The sequence below is a fragment of the Chrysemys picta genome, chromosome 1, assembly GCF_011386835.1.
Source record: "Chrysemys picta bellii isolate R12L10 chromosome 1, ASM1138683v2, whole genome shotgun sequence".
Classification (NCBI taxonomy): domain Eukaryota; kingdom Metazoa; phylum Chordata; order Testudines; family Emydidae; genus Chrysemys; species Chrysemys picta.
Genome location: NC_088791.1, coordinates 327,238,940 through 327,256,453, shown reverse-complemented (window position 1 = coordinate 327,256,453; position 17,514 = coordinate 327,238,940). Strand labels below are relative to the sequence as shown.

The window sequence follows — 17,514 nt, the reverse complement described above, 5'->3', positions numbered from 1 at the left end:
ACCACTCAGATACCATGGTGTTGAGCACTACAGAAAAGCCCAGGAGGAAATTAATAATACTGTTTTCAGGGAAGTGTTTGAATAGTGCACAGTAAACCAGGCATGGGACCCCACGCTGAATAATGGGGAAAAACAAAATATTGAACAGCTGTGCATTAAGTGAGCATCATCCATCCTGCACACCGAGTGAGGCATAGTTCTATGGAAAATAGGGGATCATGTAATTAAAGATTGTATCAAAATGAATATGTAAAAGGGGCTAAATTAAAATAGAACAGCCAACCTTAATTCTGACATTTCCTAGCTTGAGTGCTTGTCATTGAAATCTTAATAATGTCCTTTTAACATTGTTTGTTTGTTGTTGTATTCCAAATATATTTTGCATATATAATTGTGTGTGTGTGTGTGTGTATTCTCCTATTATAGACAATTAGGCCTGGATGTTCAAAAGTGACTAATAATATTGGATTAAGGTTGCCAGATGTCCGGTTTTCTACCAGAGCATCTGGTTGAAAAGGGACCCTGGCGGCTCCGCTCAGCATTGCTGACCAGGCTGCTAAAAGTCCGATTAGCAGCACTGCCGGCGCAGCGGGGATGGCAGGCTCCCAGCCCGGCTCTGCGCGGCTCCTGGAAGCGTCCCTCCAGCTCCTAGGCAGAGGGAGGGCCACAGCGGCTCCGCGTGCTGCCCCCATCCCGAGCGCTGGCTCCATTGGCCAATAGGAGCTGCAGAGCCGGAGCTCAGGGTGGGGGCAGCGTGCGGAGTCCCTGTGGCCTAGGAGCTGGAGGGACCTGCCAGCTGCTTCTGGGAGCTGCCTGAGGTAAGTTCCGCCCAGTGCCTGCACCCCAACTTCCTCCTGGGCCCCAACACCCTGCCTCAGTTCTGAGCCCCTTCTCACACCCAAACTTCTTCCCGGAGCCCGCACCTCCTCTTGCACCCCAAACCTGTGCCTGAGTCCGGAGCCACCTCCCACACCCTGAACCCCTCATTTTTGGCCTCAACCCAGAGCCTGTACCCCCTCCCACACCCCAACTCCCTACCCCAGCCCGGAGCCCACACCCCCAGCCGGAGCCCTCAGCCCCTCCCACACCCCAACCCCCTGCCCCAGCCGATGAAAACGAGCGAGTGAGTAAGGGTGGGGGAGAGAGAGCAATGGAGGGAGGGGGACAGAGTGAGTGGGGGCAGGGCCTCGGGGAAGGGGGCGGAGCAGGGCAAGGGTGTTTGGTTTTCTGTGATTAGAAAGTTGACAACCTTATGCTGGATGTCTCCATTTTTAGGGTCCAACTTGAAAAAATGTAAAGAGGCCTGATGTTTAGAAAGTGCTGAGCATCCACCCTATGAAAATTAGGATTGTTCTCAACTGTGCAGTGGCTAGTAGGGTGATCAGATGTCCGGATTTTACAGGGACAGTCCTGATATTTGGGGCTTTGTCTTACATAGGCGCCTATTACCCCCTCACCCTCTGTCCTGATTTTTCACACTTGCTACCTGGTGACCCTAATTTCTAGTGACTTAAAGTTACTAAGCAAAGTCTAAGAGTCTAGATTTAAAGGTCTAAAGAAATGATGAAAAGCAAATATTTAAAAAAAAAAAAATGTGGATGTGGTGAGGACCAAAAAAACCTGGCCTAACATTACAAACCACACTTTCTGGTAAAAGTGGAAGAAGGACTAACAAGCATCCAAACTTCCCAAAACACTGATTTGTTGTAGCCTAAAAGGCAAACAAAAATAAGCCAGTTACACATTCATTGAAGGGCTGGCAAAAGTCCTGTCACCATAGCAACCCCCTCAATGGGCCTGTTTTGCTTGCACAAGCTTTCTTGTCTATCCCACCCCCAAACTGCTGAATAGGAGGAGCTTTGCTTTGTCCATTCCTTATTTATAACTTGTTGAGAGCTAAGGGGAGGGAGGGGTGAGCCATCTCTGCTGCACGCTTGCTGACTGAGTTGCAATTACACCTACAAATGCCTTCTGTGTTGTATGGTGGCTGCATGCTGGCTCTTAAATTCCTTTGGCTGTTTGTGTTAGTAGAAGCAACTACCAGAACCTATTATGTTGGGATTGTGGAGGAGAACTGGGACTATGCACCAACTGGGAAGAATCTGATTACAGGACAAAGCCTCACAGAAGATGAGTAAGTCCCTCAGGTTTCTGGTAAATCAGATCTCATGATGTCTTGAAAGAAAAATTCTTAGGTCACCGATGTTGTCTTAAAATGTCTTAAGTTTATGCCGTCACTGGACTTTAGTTAAAAAAACAACAAACTTTTGCTAGTGTGGCTGCAATATACATTTAAGGCTGGATATGACTTCTGTTCAAGTCAGTGGAGAGACTCCCACTGAATTGAATGGGAGTTGGATCAGGCCTCTGCTGTTGTCTAAAATGACTTCTCTCCCTTATTACTGATAAAATAGGGGTGGGGTGCAGGGACTGGATATGTGCAGTGATGTTTATTGCAGGGTGAATTTCAGGTGTTGACAGTTCTCAAAAAGGATTTAAAGGGTTTTTTTATTGCAGCTTTGCTTTACAAGGATTCATGTGGGAAATCAGGTATTTCTGTGAGCGCTGGCCCAAGGTGACGTCACAGTTCTGCCACCACTAAGCACAGCTTTTCCACAATGAAAACTGAAGAGAATCTTTTGTAAACTGGTGAAATTTGACAAATTGGAAAAACTGGTTTGAAATCAATAAGGACAAATACAAAGTACTGCTCTTAGGAAGGCAAAAACAGATGCACAACTACAAAATGGGAAATAACTGGTTCTGTGGCAGGGCCGCCCAGAGGATTCAGGGGGCCTGGGGCAAAGCAATTTCGGGGGCCCCTTCCATAAAAAAAAGTTGCAATACTATAGTAACATGTATTTGGAAATGTAAAAAATATCCAGTGAAATACATTCAAAAATTATTTTTTAATAATTTGAAAATACATGAAATACATTATTTAAAAACATTAAATGCTTTAATGGTATGTATACATTTGCAATTACATAATGGGCTGTCGCTGGGTGATGGTGATGGTTGGTGCCAATGGGCTGTCACTGCCTGGGGATGGTGCTACTGTTGCCCAGGGCTGGGTGGGGAGCTGGGCTCTGGGTCAGGGGGTGCCCGGCTCAGAGGGGCTGGGCTCGGAGCTGAGAGTCAGGGCTGGGGGGGATGGGGTCGGGGGAGTGTCCGGTTCAGAGGGGCTGGGCTCAGAGCTGGGGGTCAGGGCTGGGGGGGGGATAGGGTCGGGGGGTGCCTGGCTCAGAGGGGCTGGGCTCAGAGCTGGGGGTCAGGGCTGGGGGGGGGGGGGATGGGGTCGGGGGGGGTGCCCAGCTCAGAGGGGCTGGGCTCGGAGCTGGGGGTCAGGGCTGGGGGGGGAATGGGGTCAGGGGGGTGCCCGGCTCAGAGGGGCTGGGCTCGGGGGGGGGGTCAGGGGGTGCCCGGCTCAGAGGGGCTTACCATGCCACTTACCCCCACCTCCCCCCTCTCCCAGAGCCTCAGCGAGCCACGTCCAGGAGCTCCTGCCGCTCGGCCCGCTGGAGCTCGCAGCCTCGCCCCCTTACCATGCGGCTCCGAGCGGGAGGACCTCAGGCCCCACCCGAGCCACTGCAGTGCTGTCCAGGGCCGCTCCTGGACGCGGCGTGTTGAGGCGCCGGGCGATGGGGGAAGGCGAAGGTGTAGGCGGGGGGGAGCCTCCGACATTCTCGTGGGGGCCCCTGCGGGGCCCGGAGCCTGGGGCAAATTTCCCCACTTGTCCCGTCCCCCCCCCGGGCGGCCCTGTTAGATGGTAGTACTGCTGCTGAAAAGGATCTGGGGGTTATAGCGGATCACTAACTGAATATGAGTCAAGAATGTGATGCGGTTGCACAGAAGGCTAATATTCTGGAGTGTATTAACGGAGATATGATAAGAAAGACACAGGAGGTATTTGTCTTGCTCTGCTTGGTACTGGTGAGGCCTGAGCTGGAATACTGTGTCCAGTTCTGGGCGTTACACTTTAGGAAAGATGTGGACAAATTGGAGAGATTCCAAAGGAGAGCAACAAAAAGTTTAGGAAACCTGACCTATGAGGAAAGGTTAAAAAACTGGGCATGTTAACTCTTGAGAAAAGAAAAGTGAGGAGAGACCTGATAAGAGTCTTCAAATATGTTATGGGCTGTTATAAAGGGGACTGTGATGAATTGTTCTCCATGGCCACTGAAAGTAGGACAAGAAGTAATGGGCATAATCTGCAGCAAGGGAGATTTAGGTTAGATATTAGGAAAATCTTTCTAACTATATGGGTAGATAAATTCTGGAATAGGCTTCCAAGGAGGTTGTGAAATCACCATTATTGGAGGTTTTTAAGAAGAGGCTGGACAAACATCTGTCAGGGATGGTCTAGGTTTATTGGTGCTGGCTGAGCGCAGGAGGCTGGACTTGATGACTTCTCAAGGTTCCTTCCAACTCTACATTTTTATGTGGAACCACGGAAGTTAGAGATAGGAAAGACTTATTCAAGATTCAAAAGCACATGTACAAGTGGGATGAGAAGAAGATGGTCCATACAAACATAGTGTATACTGCACATATAGGCCTTGGTTCAGGGAGCCACGGAAGTCAGTGTTTAAATTTAAGCACATGAGTATTCTCACTGAAGTCATGTGCTTAAATTTAGGCATGTGCCTAAGTACCTTGCTGAGCTGTGACCATAGTATTGTGATGTGTATATTCTTCTTACACACACAGCTAGGGTGACCAGACGTCCCGATTTTATTGGGACTGTCCCGATATTTGCTTGTTTGTCCCGCGTCCCGACTGATGTGTGGTCGGGACACTGGACAAACAAGCAATTTTGCCCTCCCGGAAGGGCTCTTGCCCCCCTCCACCCTGACTCTGACCCCTCCATCCCACATTGGCTCCCTCCCCAAATCCCCGCCCTGGCCCCGCCTCTTCCCCATGCATGTGGCACTCCTCCTCCCTCCCAGGCTTGCAGCTGTAATGGCGGGGCAAGCCTGGAGGGAGGGGGTGGTAGCCGGCTTCCAGTTCCTGGAGCTGGTGAGTAGGGGCACTGGGCGGGCAAGGGGGGCCTGGCCAGGGGGCTGCTCCCCCAGGAGGTAGAGGGGGGGCTCCGGACCCCAGCAGCAGCGGGGGAGAGTGGCTCGGGGCCGCACAAGTGGCCATGTAAAGTTTATCGGCTTGGACGGGACCCCGGCCGGCTCCCCGCCCCGTGCCAGCATGTCGCGCTGGCCGCCACAGGCCAGGTAAGGAGCCGAGTCGCTCCCTCCCCCCTCGTCCTGGCTCCTCAGCTGAGCCCCGCCGTCACCCTTGCTAGCCCCCCTTGCCCGCCCGGTGCCCGTACTTACTAGCTGCAGGAACTGGAAGCCGGCCACCACCCCCTCCCTCCAGGCTTGCGCCGGCATTCCAGCTGCAAGCCTGGGAGGGAGGAGGAATGCCGCTCAGCTGAGGAGCCAAGGGGAGGGAGGGACTCGGTTCCTTACCTGGCCTGCGGCAGCCGGTGAAACATGCTGGCACGGGGCGGGGACGCTACCCCCCTACAGGGCAGGGCGAAGAGCTGGCCGGGGTCCCCCCCCAGCCGATAAACTTTACTTGCCCACTCGTGCGGCCCTGAGCCGCTCTCCCCCGCCGCTGCTGGGGTCCGGAGCCCCACGCCTCTCGCTTCAGCGGCTCCTTCCCCGCGGGGCGGCGGGACGTGCCGCATGTGCCCGGGGCCTGGGGGCAGCGGCCACGGCGCGGCCGGCACCTGCAAAACAGCTTTTTTACTTTTTTTTTTTGCTCCGCCCCTCCCACCCTCCCGCGTGTCCCGATATCCCATCCCTCCCCCCCCCTGCGTCCCGATATTTCCTGTCAGTGATCTGGTCACCCTACACACAGCTAAACTTGATTCTCCATCCATTACACTCCATGGAAGACCTCTAGAGGAGCAGGCATCCCTGAGGCCCTGGGAATTGGCGTACTGACTATACTTCTGAACATTGTGTGTTTATTGAAGTCCACATGGGGACATATTAAAGTTTTAGTTTCTTAATTAAGAAAATTAAGGGACCTTCCCCCTACTCTAGAGAGCAGGTGTGGGACTATGCACAGGGATGTGGGTAGGGCTTGGGAGAAAATAGGGCTCTGCCCAGGTGTAAGAGTCCACACTAGTAGACCTTGATGCCAGTTCAGAACTTTGTATTGTTGTAGAAGTTAGAGATGGAAAAGACCTATGGAAAAGCTATCTAGGCAATGCCAAGCCAATACAGGATTGTTCCCTACATCCCTAGTGATATATTCATGATAGTTTGAAAAGTCTCAAGCAATACAAGAAAAATATTTTTCTAAATAACTTTAGGTGGAAGCCGTATGCAATTTTACAGATAATTACCATAAAAGTACCAAAAATGCAATATTAGCAAGTGAAAAAAAATGGACTTATCACTTTTTGTTTTAGCGTGGATGTGATGGTTACGGAGAAGGAGTGAAGAAATGGCATAACATTCTATAACCACTGTTTCTGGTAAAAGAGGAATGACTAACAAATGGAACTGTTCACACTTGTGAAGAAAATGTTGTGCAAATTCATTCACACTCCCAGAAATCTCTCCATTTTGCAGAATTTTGTAAAACAGTAGTTTGACTGCAAAACTATAAAACTACACGTTTTCAAACAGCAACTTCACTGAAAAATGGACTTTTTTCCTGACTTCTTAGTGAGAAAAAATAATAGTGCCAGGGTGATAGAACTGAAAATGGTTCCATGTTCCTGTGAGCATTTTGGGAAAACAGGACCAATTTTGATTTAGCAACAAAATGTTCAGTACTTGAGTACTTAGAACAGTATTGCAACCATTTCATCCCACTCTGCTAATGGGCATCCAAACTTAAGAAACACAATGAGGTTGTTTTCTACTAGTTTCACAAGAACTTTGTAGGTGCAACCCATTGTTGATTGCCTGTTACATTTTCCCCTGCTGTGACTGATTCATAAATAATATGAGTCTGCTACAGTAGTGAGGAAAGAAAGGGCTTTGTGTTTTTGCTCAAGCGGGGAGGTTGTGCAATTAGTTCAGGAGGTCCCAGGTTTTATTGCCTAGAGTTATCAAGAGAGTCATTACACATACCTAGACTGCATGGTGGTGGTTTGTTCTCCACACGTGAATATATTTCAGAGTTTGTTATTTGGAAGGGAGTAGGGTGGCCAAATCTTTCACTGGGAAGGCTACTGCAGTTGTGTTACATATTGGAATTTCTCACTGCCCTGCTCAAGATAGCGGAGGATTGCTTCCCTGCTGTCATTCCTAAGATGGAAGAGCTCCAATGAAAGGAATTTAACTTCAGATGGGGTGCAGATATTTATAAATCTCACACACACCAGGAAGAGTTTGTATCTGTCCTGCAGAATGTAATGTTAATGGTATTTTTGCTGTCTGCCCTTGGGACTATTTGAATACTAAGCTGTACAGTTTGCTGTTTGGAGCAGGATGCCCATTCATGCACAGCACTCTCTGAATTTGGTTGCATGTACTTTAAAGTCAGTGACATTAATTTACATACCTATTTCAAAGACAGAGAAACTATTTGTTAAGGATTTTAAGTTAACTCTTTGCTTATTTTTATAGTCTAATTTTTACAGGACATTACTTCCTAAGAGCAATTGTTAAATCTTTTAAATAAGAAATTGATTGCTAAAGGTATTAAGCCATGCAGGATAATCCAGTCCCATAAAACGTTTGGATTCATGCCATTCCAGATGACCTGGACAACAGGGCAGTACTCTTTGAAAAGGCAGCGTTCTGCAAATAATAATGCTTAGTACTTACTATACACAGTCATTTTCATTTTCAAACCTTGACTGATTAATCCTCACAACATCCCTCTGATGTAGACAGGTAAGTATTATTACCCCAGTTTTACTCATGAGGAATCTAAGACATAGAGAAGGCAACCTAAACTGGTTTTCTTAAAAGGAGCTAGTGCACACAAGTTAGGGAATGTTCCTTTTGAAGCTAGCTGGTCTTCAAAGCTGGCCTGAATTCTCATCCAGCACAGCCCTAAGAACATAAGAATTGTCATATTGGACCAGACCAAAGGACCATCTAGCACAGTATCCTGTCTTCCAACACTTGCCAATGGAAGGTGCTTCAAAGAACAGGACAATTATCAAGTGATCCATCCCCTGTTATCCAGTCTCAGCATCTGGCAGTCAGCGGCTTAGAGACACTCAGAGCATGCGGTTCCATCCCTGATCATCTTGCCTAGGGTTACCCTCTGTCCGTATTTCCCCGGACATGTCCGGCTTTTTTGTCTTTAAATAGCCATCCGGGAGGAATTGGTAACAAGGTTAAAAGGTCTGGGATTTTCCCCCCTCCCTCCCTTCCATGCAGAGTGCGGCATGGCTGATTGGGTGGCTGGGCCTGATTGAGCCGCTCCCATTGGCCTCCAGCAGCCAGAGCCCCTTTCCTGCTCCTCCCCTGCTGCCTCAGCACTCTGCGTGGGAGGCGTGTTTTGCCTCCACGTGGAGGAGCCAGCATCTGACCGGCATGGGCATGGTAAGGGGAGTCCCGGGGGGCAGTCAGGGAGCAGGGGGAGGGTTGGATGGGTCGGGAGTTCTGGGGGTGGGGGTGCGAATATGGGGTGGGGGGTGGGCGGGTTATATTATGTTGTGGTGCCCGAGCTCCAGCAATATCCAGGGCCGGGGGCCCTGCTCCAGCAATATTTGGAGCTGGGTCTCTCCCCCGGCCCTGCCTGGAGCGGGCCCCAGCCTCCACCTGCCACCGCCCCCGCATGTTGCTCCAAATCTCTAGAAGCTATTGTATCTATACTGGGCTAGTCCTGTTTTTTGTCATGTTCAAGGTCTATCTCTCTTAGGGTTTTCTATAGTACTCTTCACTATGATAGCTTCAATGAACAGCATAACTTGAAATCCACATAATTTTTGCTACAATAAAAGTTGACATTTATAAAAGAAAAATGGTAACAAATTAAGGTCCTCATGCTGAGCACTTGCATACTCAAAACTCCCCCCATGTAAATGCCTGTTTAATACATATCTGTGCTGGTGCAGTTGTTTCTCTATGACTTAACAGATGATTCCTATACTGTGATTGTGAAACTTGCCAATCTTAAATCAAGTATTATGACTCTTAAGATCAAAGGCAACATAAATATCATTTAAGGTGACAATCCTTGGCAAAATATTCTTTGTGACTGGTGGGTGAAATAGGTGTTGACATTACATGTAACTCATAAACATTTACTGTATGGCCTGATTATCAGCATTAGTCTTAGTGTCCTCGGGGTGAAATATTTATTGCTGTAGCATTTTACTCTACAATTCCTTTTGGAATTAATATATCAGTTATAGCACTTATTTTGGGGAATGGCAAGCTGAAATTAAATCAGTAAGATTCTAAAGGGCTGCAGTTTGTTCCCTTTTGATAACTCCTTGAAGCTACATTCTCCTCCTCCATCCATGTGTGTAAACAGAATTTGCCTGCTGGGGCTTAAGAATTGCTAGAAATGGATAAATTGGGAAAATGAAATCAGGAATGGCCTAAGGATTTGCATGGAGCCCTTGCTGCCAGAGTCTGAACGAGGCCTTTAGGGCCTGATTTAGCAAGGCACTTAAGCATGTGCATAACTTTAAATAAGTGAATGGTCCAATTGAAGTCAATGGGATTACCAGTGGCAGTCAGTTTCCAAGCAAACAGCTGAGCTGAGGCAAACAAGAGAGGCTAACAAGGAAGTTCCTGAGGATGTTTGTAGGAGGGAATGTAGGATATTTTTTCTACAGGGAGTATAGGAATTTTTGTCTACAGGGACAACTCTACATACCCAACAAGGGATTGCCAATGATGGAATGTTATCATGATCTGCAAGGGATGTGCCATGTTGTGGTCCTGCCTGAAGAAAGAGATGTCCTCTGCAAAAAGTGCAAGGTGGTGGCTGTATTGGAGGAAAAGAGTCAAGATCCGGAAAGGCAGCTATTGAGCCTGTTTAGCCTTAGAGAAGCAAAAGAGCTCTTGGACAACCAGATTGAGGCAGCACCACTGCAGATCTATCTGTAGAATGAATAGATTTCCAGGGAACAGAAGAGAGTGGAAAACAGAGAGGAGAATTAGCTGTTTGTAACCAAGCAAAGACAGAGAAGCAGGATTTTACACAGCCAGAAGCAGATGGGCAATCTGTGTCCACCAGAAGAAAGAGGACTAGGTGAAATTCAATGCATGTAGAGGTATCTAATCACTTTCAGGCACTTCATGCAGTAGCCACAAAGAATATATTGGAAGATTCAGCTGAAGGGAAAGAACAGGGATCTCCACAGGACACACCTGAGTATGGATGCTCAGCCCAGCTGTTGAGAATGTCAAGCATACCCAAATGAAGACCACAGACTTTCCAAAGAAGACAGACAAACCTCAATGAGGACTTGATATTAAGGAGAGTGGACAAGACATTCTGCAGGGGACAGAAGGACAGCAAGATAGTCTGCTGTATTCCTGCAGCAAAGACAATACACATCATTGAAAAACTGGATGGGATTCTGAAGACTGTGGGCAAGAATCCATTGGTTATCATAGAATCATAGAAGATTATGGTTGGAAGAGACCTCAGGAGGTCATCTAGTCCAACCCCCTGCTCAAAGCAATACCAACCCCAACTAAATCATCCCAGCCAGGGCTTTGTCAAGCCAGGCCTTAAAAACCTCTAAGGATGGAGATTCCACCATCTCCCTATGATGATATACATTGGCATGAATGACACTGCTTCATGGAGCATCGAAAGCATCCAGGATCTTAGAAAGAAGAGGAAAGGTCTAATGATCTTCTCAGGGATCCTTCCTTTCCTGTGAATGAGAGAATATAGACAGCAAGAAGATCCTGGACATAAACTGTTGGCTAAGTACGTGGTATAAAATAGAGCAGTCTGGTTTTATGGAACATTGGTCCACCTAAGGGGAGAGGAGGATATGTGACTTGAGCTATCTCCCTCTGAATAGAAGGGGAACCAATCTTCTGGGTAGCAGACCAGCTAAAGTAGGTAGGAGAATTTTAAACTAGCATCTACAGGACAGGGTGCTAAGGAGGAAAACACAGTAAGCTCAAGCATAAAACTCATACTCAGGATACCATGAATGTAAAAAATCAAGGCATCAAAGGATGTAAAGAGAAGAAATTCTTCAGTTGTTCACACACCAATGTTAGCACCCTGGATAATAAAAAAGAGGAATTAAAAATACTAATTTATTAAAAGAAATGTGATAAGACTGGTCTTACTGAAACCTGGTGGGATCATTCATGTGACTGGTATGTCAAAATCACTAGATACATTCTATTCAGAAAGAATAGAGTGGGTAGAAGAGAATAGGGGTGGTGGTACTTTACATTAAAGAGACCATTTCTGGCTTTAGAGTTACTGATAGTTCAGAAGGACAGGATCTGAAATGTTTATGCATCACAAACTAACTGATAAATCACAGGATCGGCACTACCAGGGGTCTGCTATAAACCTCAAATCAGATGAAGGAACAGATGGGCAGTTCTTTAAACATCTATGTACAACATGTAGAAAGAAAAATTATGTTATTGTGGGAGATTTCTGTCTGTGGAACATATGCTGGAGGTCTAATGCTACCCCTAGTTTCAATGAATGGTATAGGTTCGATCTAGACAAAGATGATAAAATTATCAATCATGATGTAGAAAAGGCAGAAGTATTCAACATATCCTTCTGTTCTGTATTTAAAAAGAAGGATGATGTATTCATATTATACAGTGATAAATGAAATACTTTCTATTTCATCAGTAGCTATGAAGGATGTTAAACTGCAACTGTTAAACATGGTTAAATTTGCAGGATCAAATAACTTTCACAGAAGAGTAGTAAAAGATTGGCCAAGGAGCACTCTAAAATTAATGATGGTTTTTAACAAATCATGGAACACTGGGAATGTTCCTGAGGACTTGAAAAAGCTAATGTTGTTCCAGTATTTTAAAAGGAGTAAATCAGATGACCTGGGAAACTAATAGGCCAGTTAGCTTAGCATAGATTCTGGGCAAAATCATGGAAAGGCTTATAAGGGATACAATCAGTAAAAATTTAAAAGATGGCATAATTAATGCTAGTTTAATATGGTTTTATGGAAAATAGTTCTTGTTAAACAGACAGCATTTTTGGCTGCTAAAGGTAACTGGGTTGACACAATATTCTTAGATTTCTGTAACTCACTTGACTAGAATTGGTCAAAAATTGTGTTCTTTTTTTTCCTTGCAACATTTGGATTGTTTGGCAGAAATTAAAATACTGAAAAATTTCAGCCAAAACCCCAAATATTTAAATTTATAAATACTGCTGCAATGCTTCATGGGAGTTGTAATTCAGGTCTCTCATCCTCCTATTCTCATCCATAGATCAAATGGAAGTTATGGGCTTGAAGGAGAAATTATTGCTGAGGTTGTTTAACTTGTGTTATGCAGGCGATCAGACCAGATGATCATAATGGCCTCTTCAGGCCTTGAAAGCTATGAAATCTATTAAACTGGTGCCTGAATTAATTCATTCTCTTTTCCCATTGCTAGAGTGGGAACTGTGCTTTTCTTGCTTGCTTTTTTGGGCCTCCTGAGCAGTTGAGGATTAAGCTATGGACTTTCTTCCTTCTGGTCTCTTTGCCAAAGCGGAAATTGAGTGATGAGCTGCTGGCATTACACAGAAACCCCTAAATGGCAGGACCTCAAGCAGTTGTTTGCCTTGCTTGTGCTTAAGGCCAGCCCTGATAGCATGACAACTACTGTTGCATAGGAGGGAACTTTCATCATCGTAGTACAGTAGGGTAGGACCTGACTCCTCAGCCTTTATTCGGGTTGAGTAGCTCTGTGATTTATCCCGCTGAGTTCAGTGGAACCACTTGCATGAATAGTAAGCACCAACTTTTGCATAATTTAAAAAAAGAGTATTTCTGTCTTTAAACTATTTTCTCCTCCATTCTGTAGACATGCGAGTGAGTTTGTGAAGAGAGGAGCCAACAGAATAGGACATATTTACAAGAAAGCTGTTTATAAACAGTTCACAGATGGTACCTACACGCAGGAGATCCCCAAGCCATCCTGGCTGGGGTTCCTCGGTCCAGTCATGAAGGCTCAAGAAGAGGATATCTTCGTTGTTCACTTAAAGAACTTTGCTTTCCGTCCATATTCTCTGCATCCACATGGTCTCTTCTACGACAAAGATTCTGAAGGTAAAAACCAGTTCTCAGCTTCACTCCACACCTGCCCCTTCTGCCCTCTTCTTCCTTGCCCTGTCCTCCTCACTCTGCTGCCCCTCTCTTTTCTTTCTGTTCCTAAGTAACTCCTGCCCCCACCCCACCCCAAAAAACCCTGTGGCGCTAACCTGATGTTTGCCACCATCACATTATTCACTCTATTTATGTGTTATACCGCTTCCCCCACCCAGTTATCTGCCTTGTCTATTTCAGCAATATTGTCTCATTGTTTCCTTGTATTCCCCTGTCTTTGCTTATTTGTTTGCTTATTTCTTTGGGGCAGGGACTATCTTTTTGTTCTGTGTTTGTACAGCACCTAGCACAATGGTTCATGACTGGGACTCCTAGGTGCTGCACTCATGCAAATAATAAATACATAACCATTTTTGTTCTTTCTCATTTCTCTTTTTCTACCCCCCTTCCCTTTGTGCAGTGAATATACTGGATAAGGGCCTGGTCCAAAGCTGATTGAAGTGAATGGGGAACTTTCCATTGACCTTAATGAACTTTGTATCAGTTCCTAATAAACTGACCAGTATCATTAACCAGTAACTTAAAAAAGGAAAATTCTCATTTATTATGTTTTTCATTTTTAGAAAAATACCTTCTTCCTGCCTTGCTTACTTTTCTTAGTAAAAATGTGAGACAGTCTAAATCCTCCTCTCTAGTCTAGATCTTGGCTCCAGTGATGTGTTCTCTCAGGGGCAAATGACTAAGCTTCAATAGCTCTTTGTGGGGCTATAACATGTGATGTCATTTGCACAAGGAGGGATATTGGTTTGAATGCAGAATTACATGCTGTGTGCATTTTCTCCTCACCTCCGTCATCAACATTTTCAACAATTTTAAGGCCAGCAGGGATAATTACAATCACCTAGTCTGACCTCTTGCGTAACACACGCCATAGAATATTACCCAGTAATTTCTGCACCAAGCTCAATCATTTGTGGCTGAACTATGAGGTGAATTGAAAAATACTATTTCTTTTATCTTTTTTACAGTGCAAATATTTGTAACAAAAATAATATAAAGTGAGCACTGTACACTTCGTATTCTGTGTTGTAATTGAAATCAATATATTTGAAAATGTAGAAAAATATCCAAAAATATTGATAATAAATTTATATTGGTATTCTGTTACTGTGTGATTAAAATTGCAACTAATCAGAACCATTTTTTAATCTCACGATTAATTGCGATTATTTTTTTAAATAATTTGACAGCCCTAGTTGCCACTTATTTATAACTGAAAGAAAATCATTCAGATTCAGCATCACAGAAGTGTGTGAGACCTGACCTGGCTTCTTTGGACAGTTCCAGTGAGAAGCTGCAAGATGCTGAGTTTACCTAGAGGCTGTTTCTGTATCACAGTGGAACAACGTGTACAAAACTTTCATCATGAAACCCCAAAGTTATGCCAGGGTCACCAAAAAGTTTTCTGAGTTTTGTGAACTTTTTAGCAAATGTGGGTACAAATGGGTCTGAATCAAAACTCCCCACCCAACACCCCAAATCTTGAAAGTATTTGAATTCAAAACCCAACTCTGTAGCTAAATTTTGAAAATGGCCCCTATTTGTTGTGACGGAATATACCCCTGTGCTCACACCCTACATACTATTATAATAATGTTTGGGCGAGGTATGCCATGTGAGGTATCATTTAAAAAATCATAATTTGCTGATGAGTAATACCATGGCCGCATTGTATATGTGAAGTTATAAACATAACTTGAGATGTCTAAAAGTATGTTTCCCAGATAAGTCTGGGGAGTGACCAAACCAGTTTCTCAGAGACAAAGGGCAGGCTGACAGCTCAACCAGGTGTAAACAAGGCTGATGGACCATTACTTCTAAAGGGCACCCTGGGTTACACGGCTATTTATTAGTCTGGATTGTGCCTCCGTAAATCACATCTGTGATAACAGGCTAGGCCAAAGCCCCAGATTTAAATACCCCAAATTAAATGGCCGGGAATAGGATGCTTCATGGGAGCGTGTGCCTTCATCTGGGTGTGGGAGCCAGGCGCATGGACCAGTCCTGCTGTCAGCTGAAGAGCTGCCATCCCAGATGTCTCAGGTAGCTTGTGCAGATTTTTATACTAGCAGCAGCAGGCACAGGTACTAGCATGGCACTAACATGGAAGCAGACAGAGTTTCTTTGAAAGGTTTCAGAGTTTCTTTGATGTATCTTTCTGCATTGCGTATGCTTCTTTTATCTTGTACTCTTTAATCTGTAGAGGCAACCTCTCAAAACAGCTCAGATGTAAATCAACATTACCAGTCTGGTGAACATGATGTCTTTTGAAAATTATACTTACTAATATTGTGATGGCTTTTTATTCTGGAGGCTATTCTCAGAATTACGTCTTGATTTATAAATGATTCTGTGTTTGCAATTGCTGCTGTCATTGGTCTGTTTGTGAAATACTTTGTTAAGTTATTTCCAAAAAATGTAACAAACAGAAGAAATTCCATACTTATCTAGGGTAACCCGTTTTTCCAATATGTTTGGTCTTAAACGCCCTTTTTCTTCCATTAGGAGCCCTCTACCCAGATGGAACAAGTGGCAAAAGCAAAGAGGATGATATTGTTGTTCCTGGTGGAAATTATACATATACATGGCCAGTGAAGAAAGAATATGCCCCCACTTTGGCAGACCCAACCTGCCTGACTTGGATTTACCATTCGCACATTGATACACCTCGAGATATCAGTTCTGGGTTAATCGGACCATTGCTGGTTTGTAAAAAAGGTACAGAGCTGAAAATACTGAGAAAGCCCCTCTGCCTGTTTTACCTTCTTAATAATCATTTTTGTTTACAGGTGTAAACGTTATGGGCTTGATTGTGTCCGTACGTAGCTCATAGTAAGGGGCAGTTTATAGTTGTACCACTCTAGGAGCTTGGAATTGTGGCTCAGGGACAATTCCCTTGCTGCTTCCCTCTTGCTCCAGAGGACAGTAATTTGTGACCAGCCTATACATCCACAGATCCTTGCCTCAGTTAGGGCAGAGGTTGCGTAGTGAGCAGTGCATTGCAGATGAGACCACATGTCTAAAAATGAGGACAAAAATAAATATTAAACATCTGCCTCATTCACAGAGTATCATCCAGTATGCCAACTGAACAGGGCAGTGGTTTTGTGGAAAAATGGCATGTGATCATATCATGAAAGACTGTCATCACAGGCACTGACTTTCTTCTTTCTGGGTGGGTGCTCCACTCCCTCTCTGCCCAGAGGCCTCACCCCCCTCCCCACCACTTCCCCTAAGTCCCCACCCTCGCTCTGCTTCTTCCTGCCCCGTCCCTGCTCCACCCCTCCCCTGAGTATGCCCTGCCCTTGCTCCGCCTCTTCCCGCCCCTGCTCCATTCCCTCCTCTCCGCGCCTCTTACCTGCCACTGAACAGCTGGTCAGCGGGTAGCTAGTGGGTGCATCCACTATTTTTTTTGCATGGGTGCTCCAGCACCTATGACTGTCGTACAAGGGACAAGTGTTAAAGTTGTGCAGGCAACCTTAACATAACAGTTTTCAAGTACATAAAAGGTTGTTACAAGGAGGAGGGCAAAAAATTGTTCTTCTTAACCTCTGAGGATAGGACAAGAAGCAATGGGCTTAAATTGAAGCAAGGGCGGTTTAGGTTGGACATTAGGAAAAACTTCCTAACTGTCAAAGTGGTTAAGCACTGGAATAAATTGCCTAGGGAGGTTGTGGAATCTCCATCGTTAGGGATTTCTAAGAGCAGGTTGGACAAACACCTGTCAGGGATGGTCTAGATAATACTTAGTCCTTCCTTGAGTGCAGGGGACGGGACTAGATGACCTCTCGAGGTCCCTTCCCGTTCTATGATTCTATGATTTACAGAGTGCTTCAGTTAGAAACATTAATGTTTTTCTAATGCAGGCTTTTTTGTATGGAATATATCTTTATATGTTCATGCATGTCGAATCTTCAGTGTATGGGAATGTGCTCTGTACATCTGAAATGATAACCTGGCCCATGTGTTTTACATACAAAAGGTATGTCTACCTTGGGGCAATCTTTGTATTTCCTGAGGAAGAGGGAGACTTTGCTATGAAAGGGGCTAACCTAATCTCAAACCCAGCCTGCCTCATTCGAGTGCCTCAGAGTCATTCTTCATAGGGTAGCCTATGAAATTGTCCCATCTGCCTGTATATATGAAGCTGAATTAACATTCTCAGTATGGTCATTCATTCAAATAACTATGCTGAAATTGGTCTGTAAAAGTCTTGCAGCTTAATAAAGTACTTCAGAAATATTGTACATTCAGACTTA

At 45.2% G+C, this 17,514-nt stretch overlaps 1 protein-coding gene across 1 annotated transcript in view; it reads left to right on the top strand.

The window, feature by feature from the left end:
• Positions 1-1,879: 1,879 nt before the first annotated feature.
• Positions 1,880-17,514, top strand: part of HEPHL1 (hephaestin like 1) — a 57,349-nt gene continuing 41,714 nt past the window's right edge. Inside the window, exons 1-3 of the mRNA XM_008174374.4 lie at positions 1,880-2,134; positions 12,954-13,198; positions 15,761-15,973. Coding sequence (XP_008172596.2) covers positions 1,965-2,134; positions 12,954-13,198; positions 15,761-15,973 — 628 coding nt within the window. The 5' untranslated portion in view covers positions 1,880-1,964. The remainder of the gene's footprint in view (positions 2,135-12,953; positions 13,199-15,760; positions 15,974-17,514) is intronic.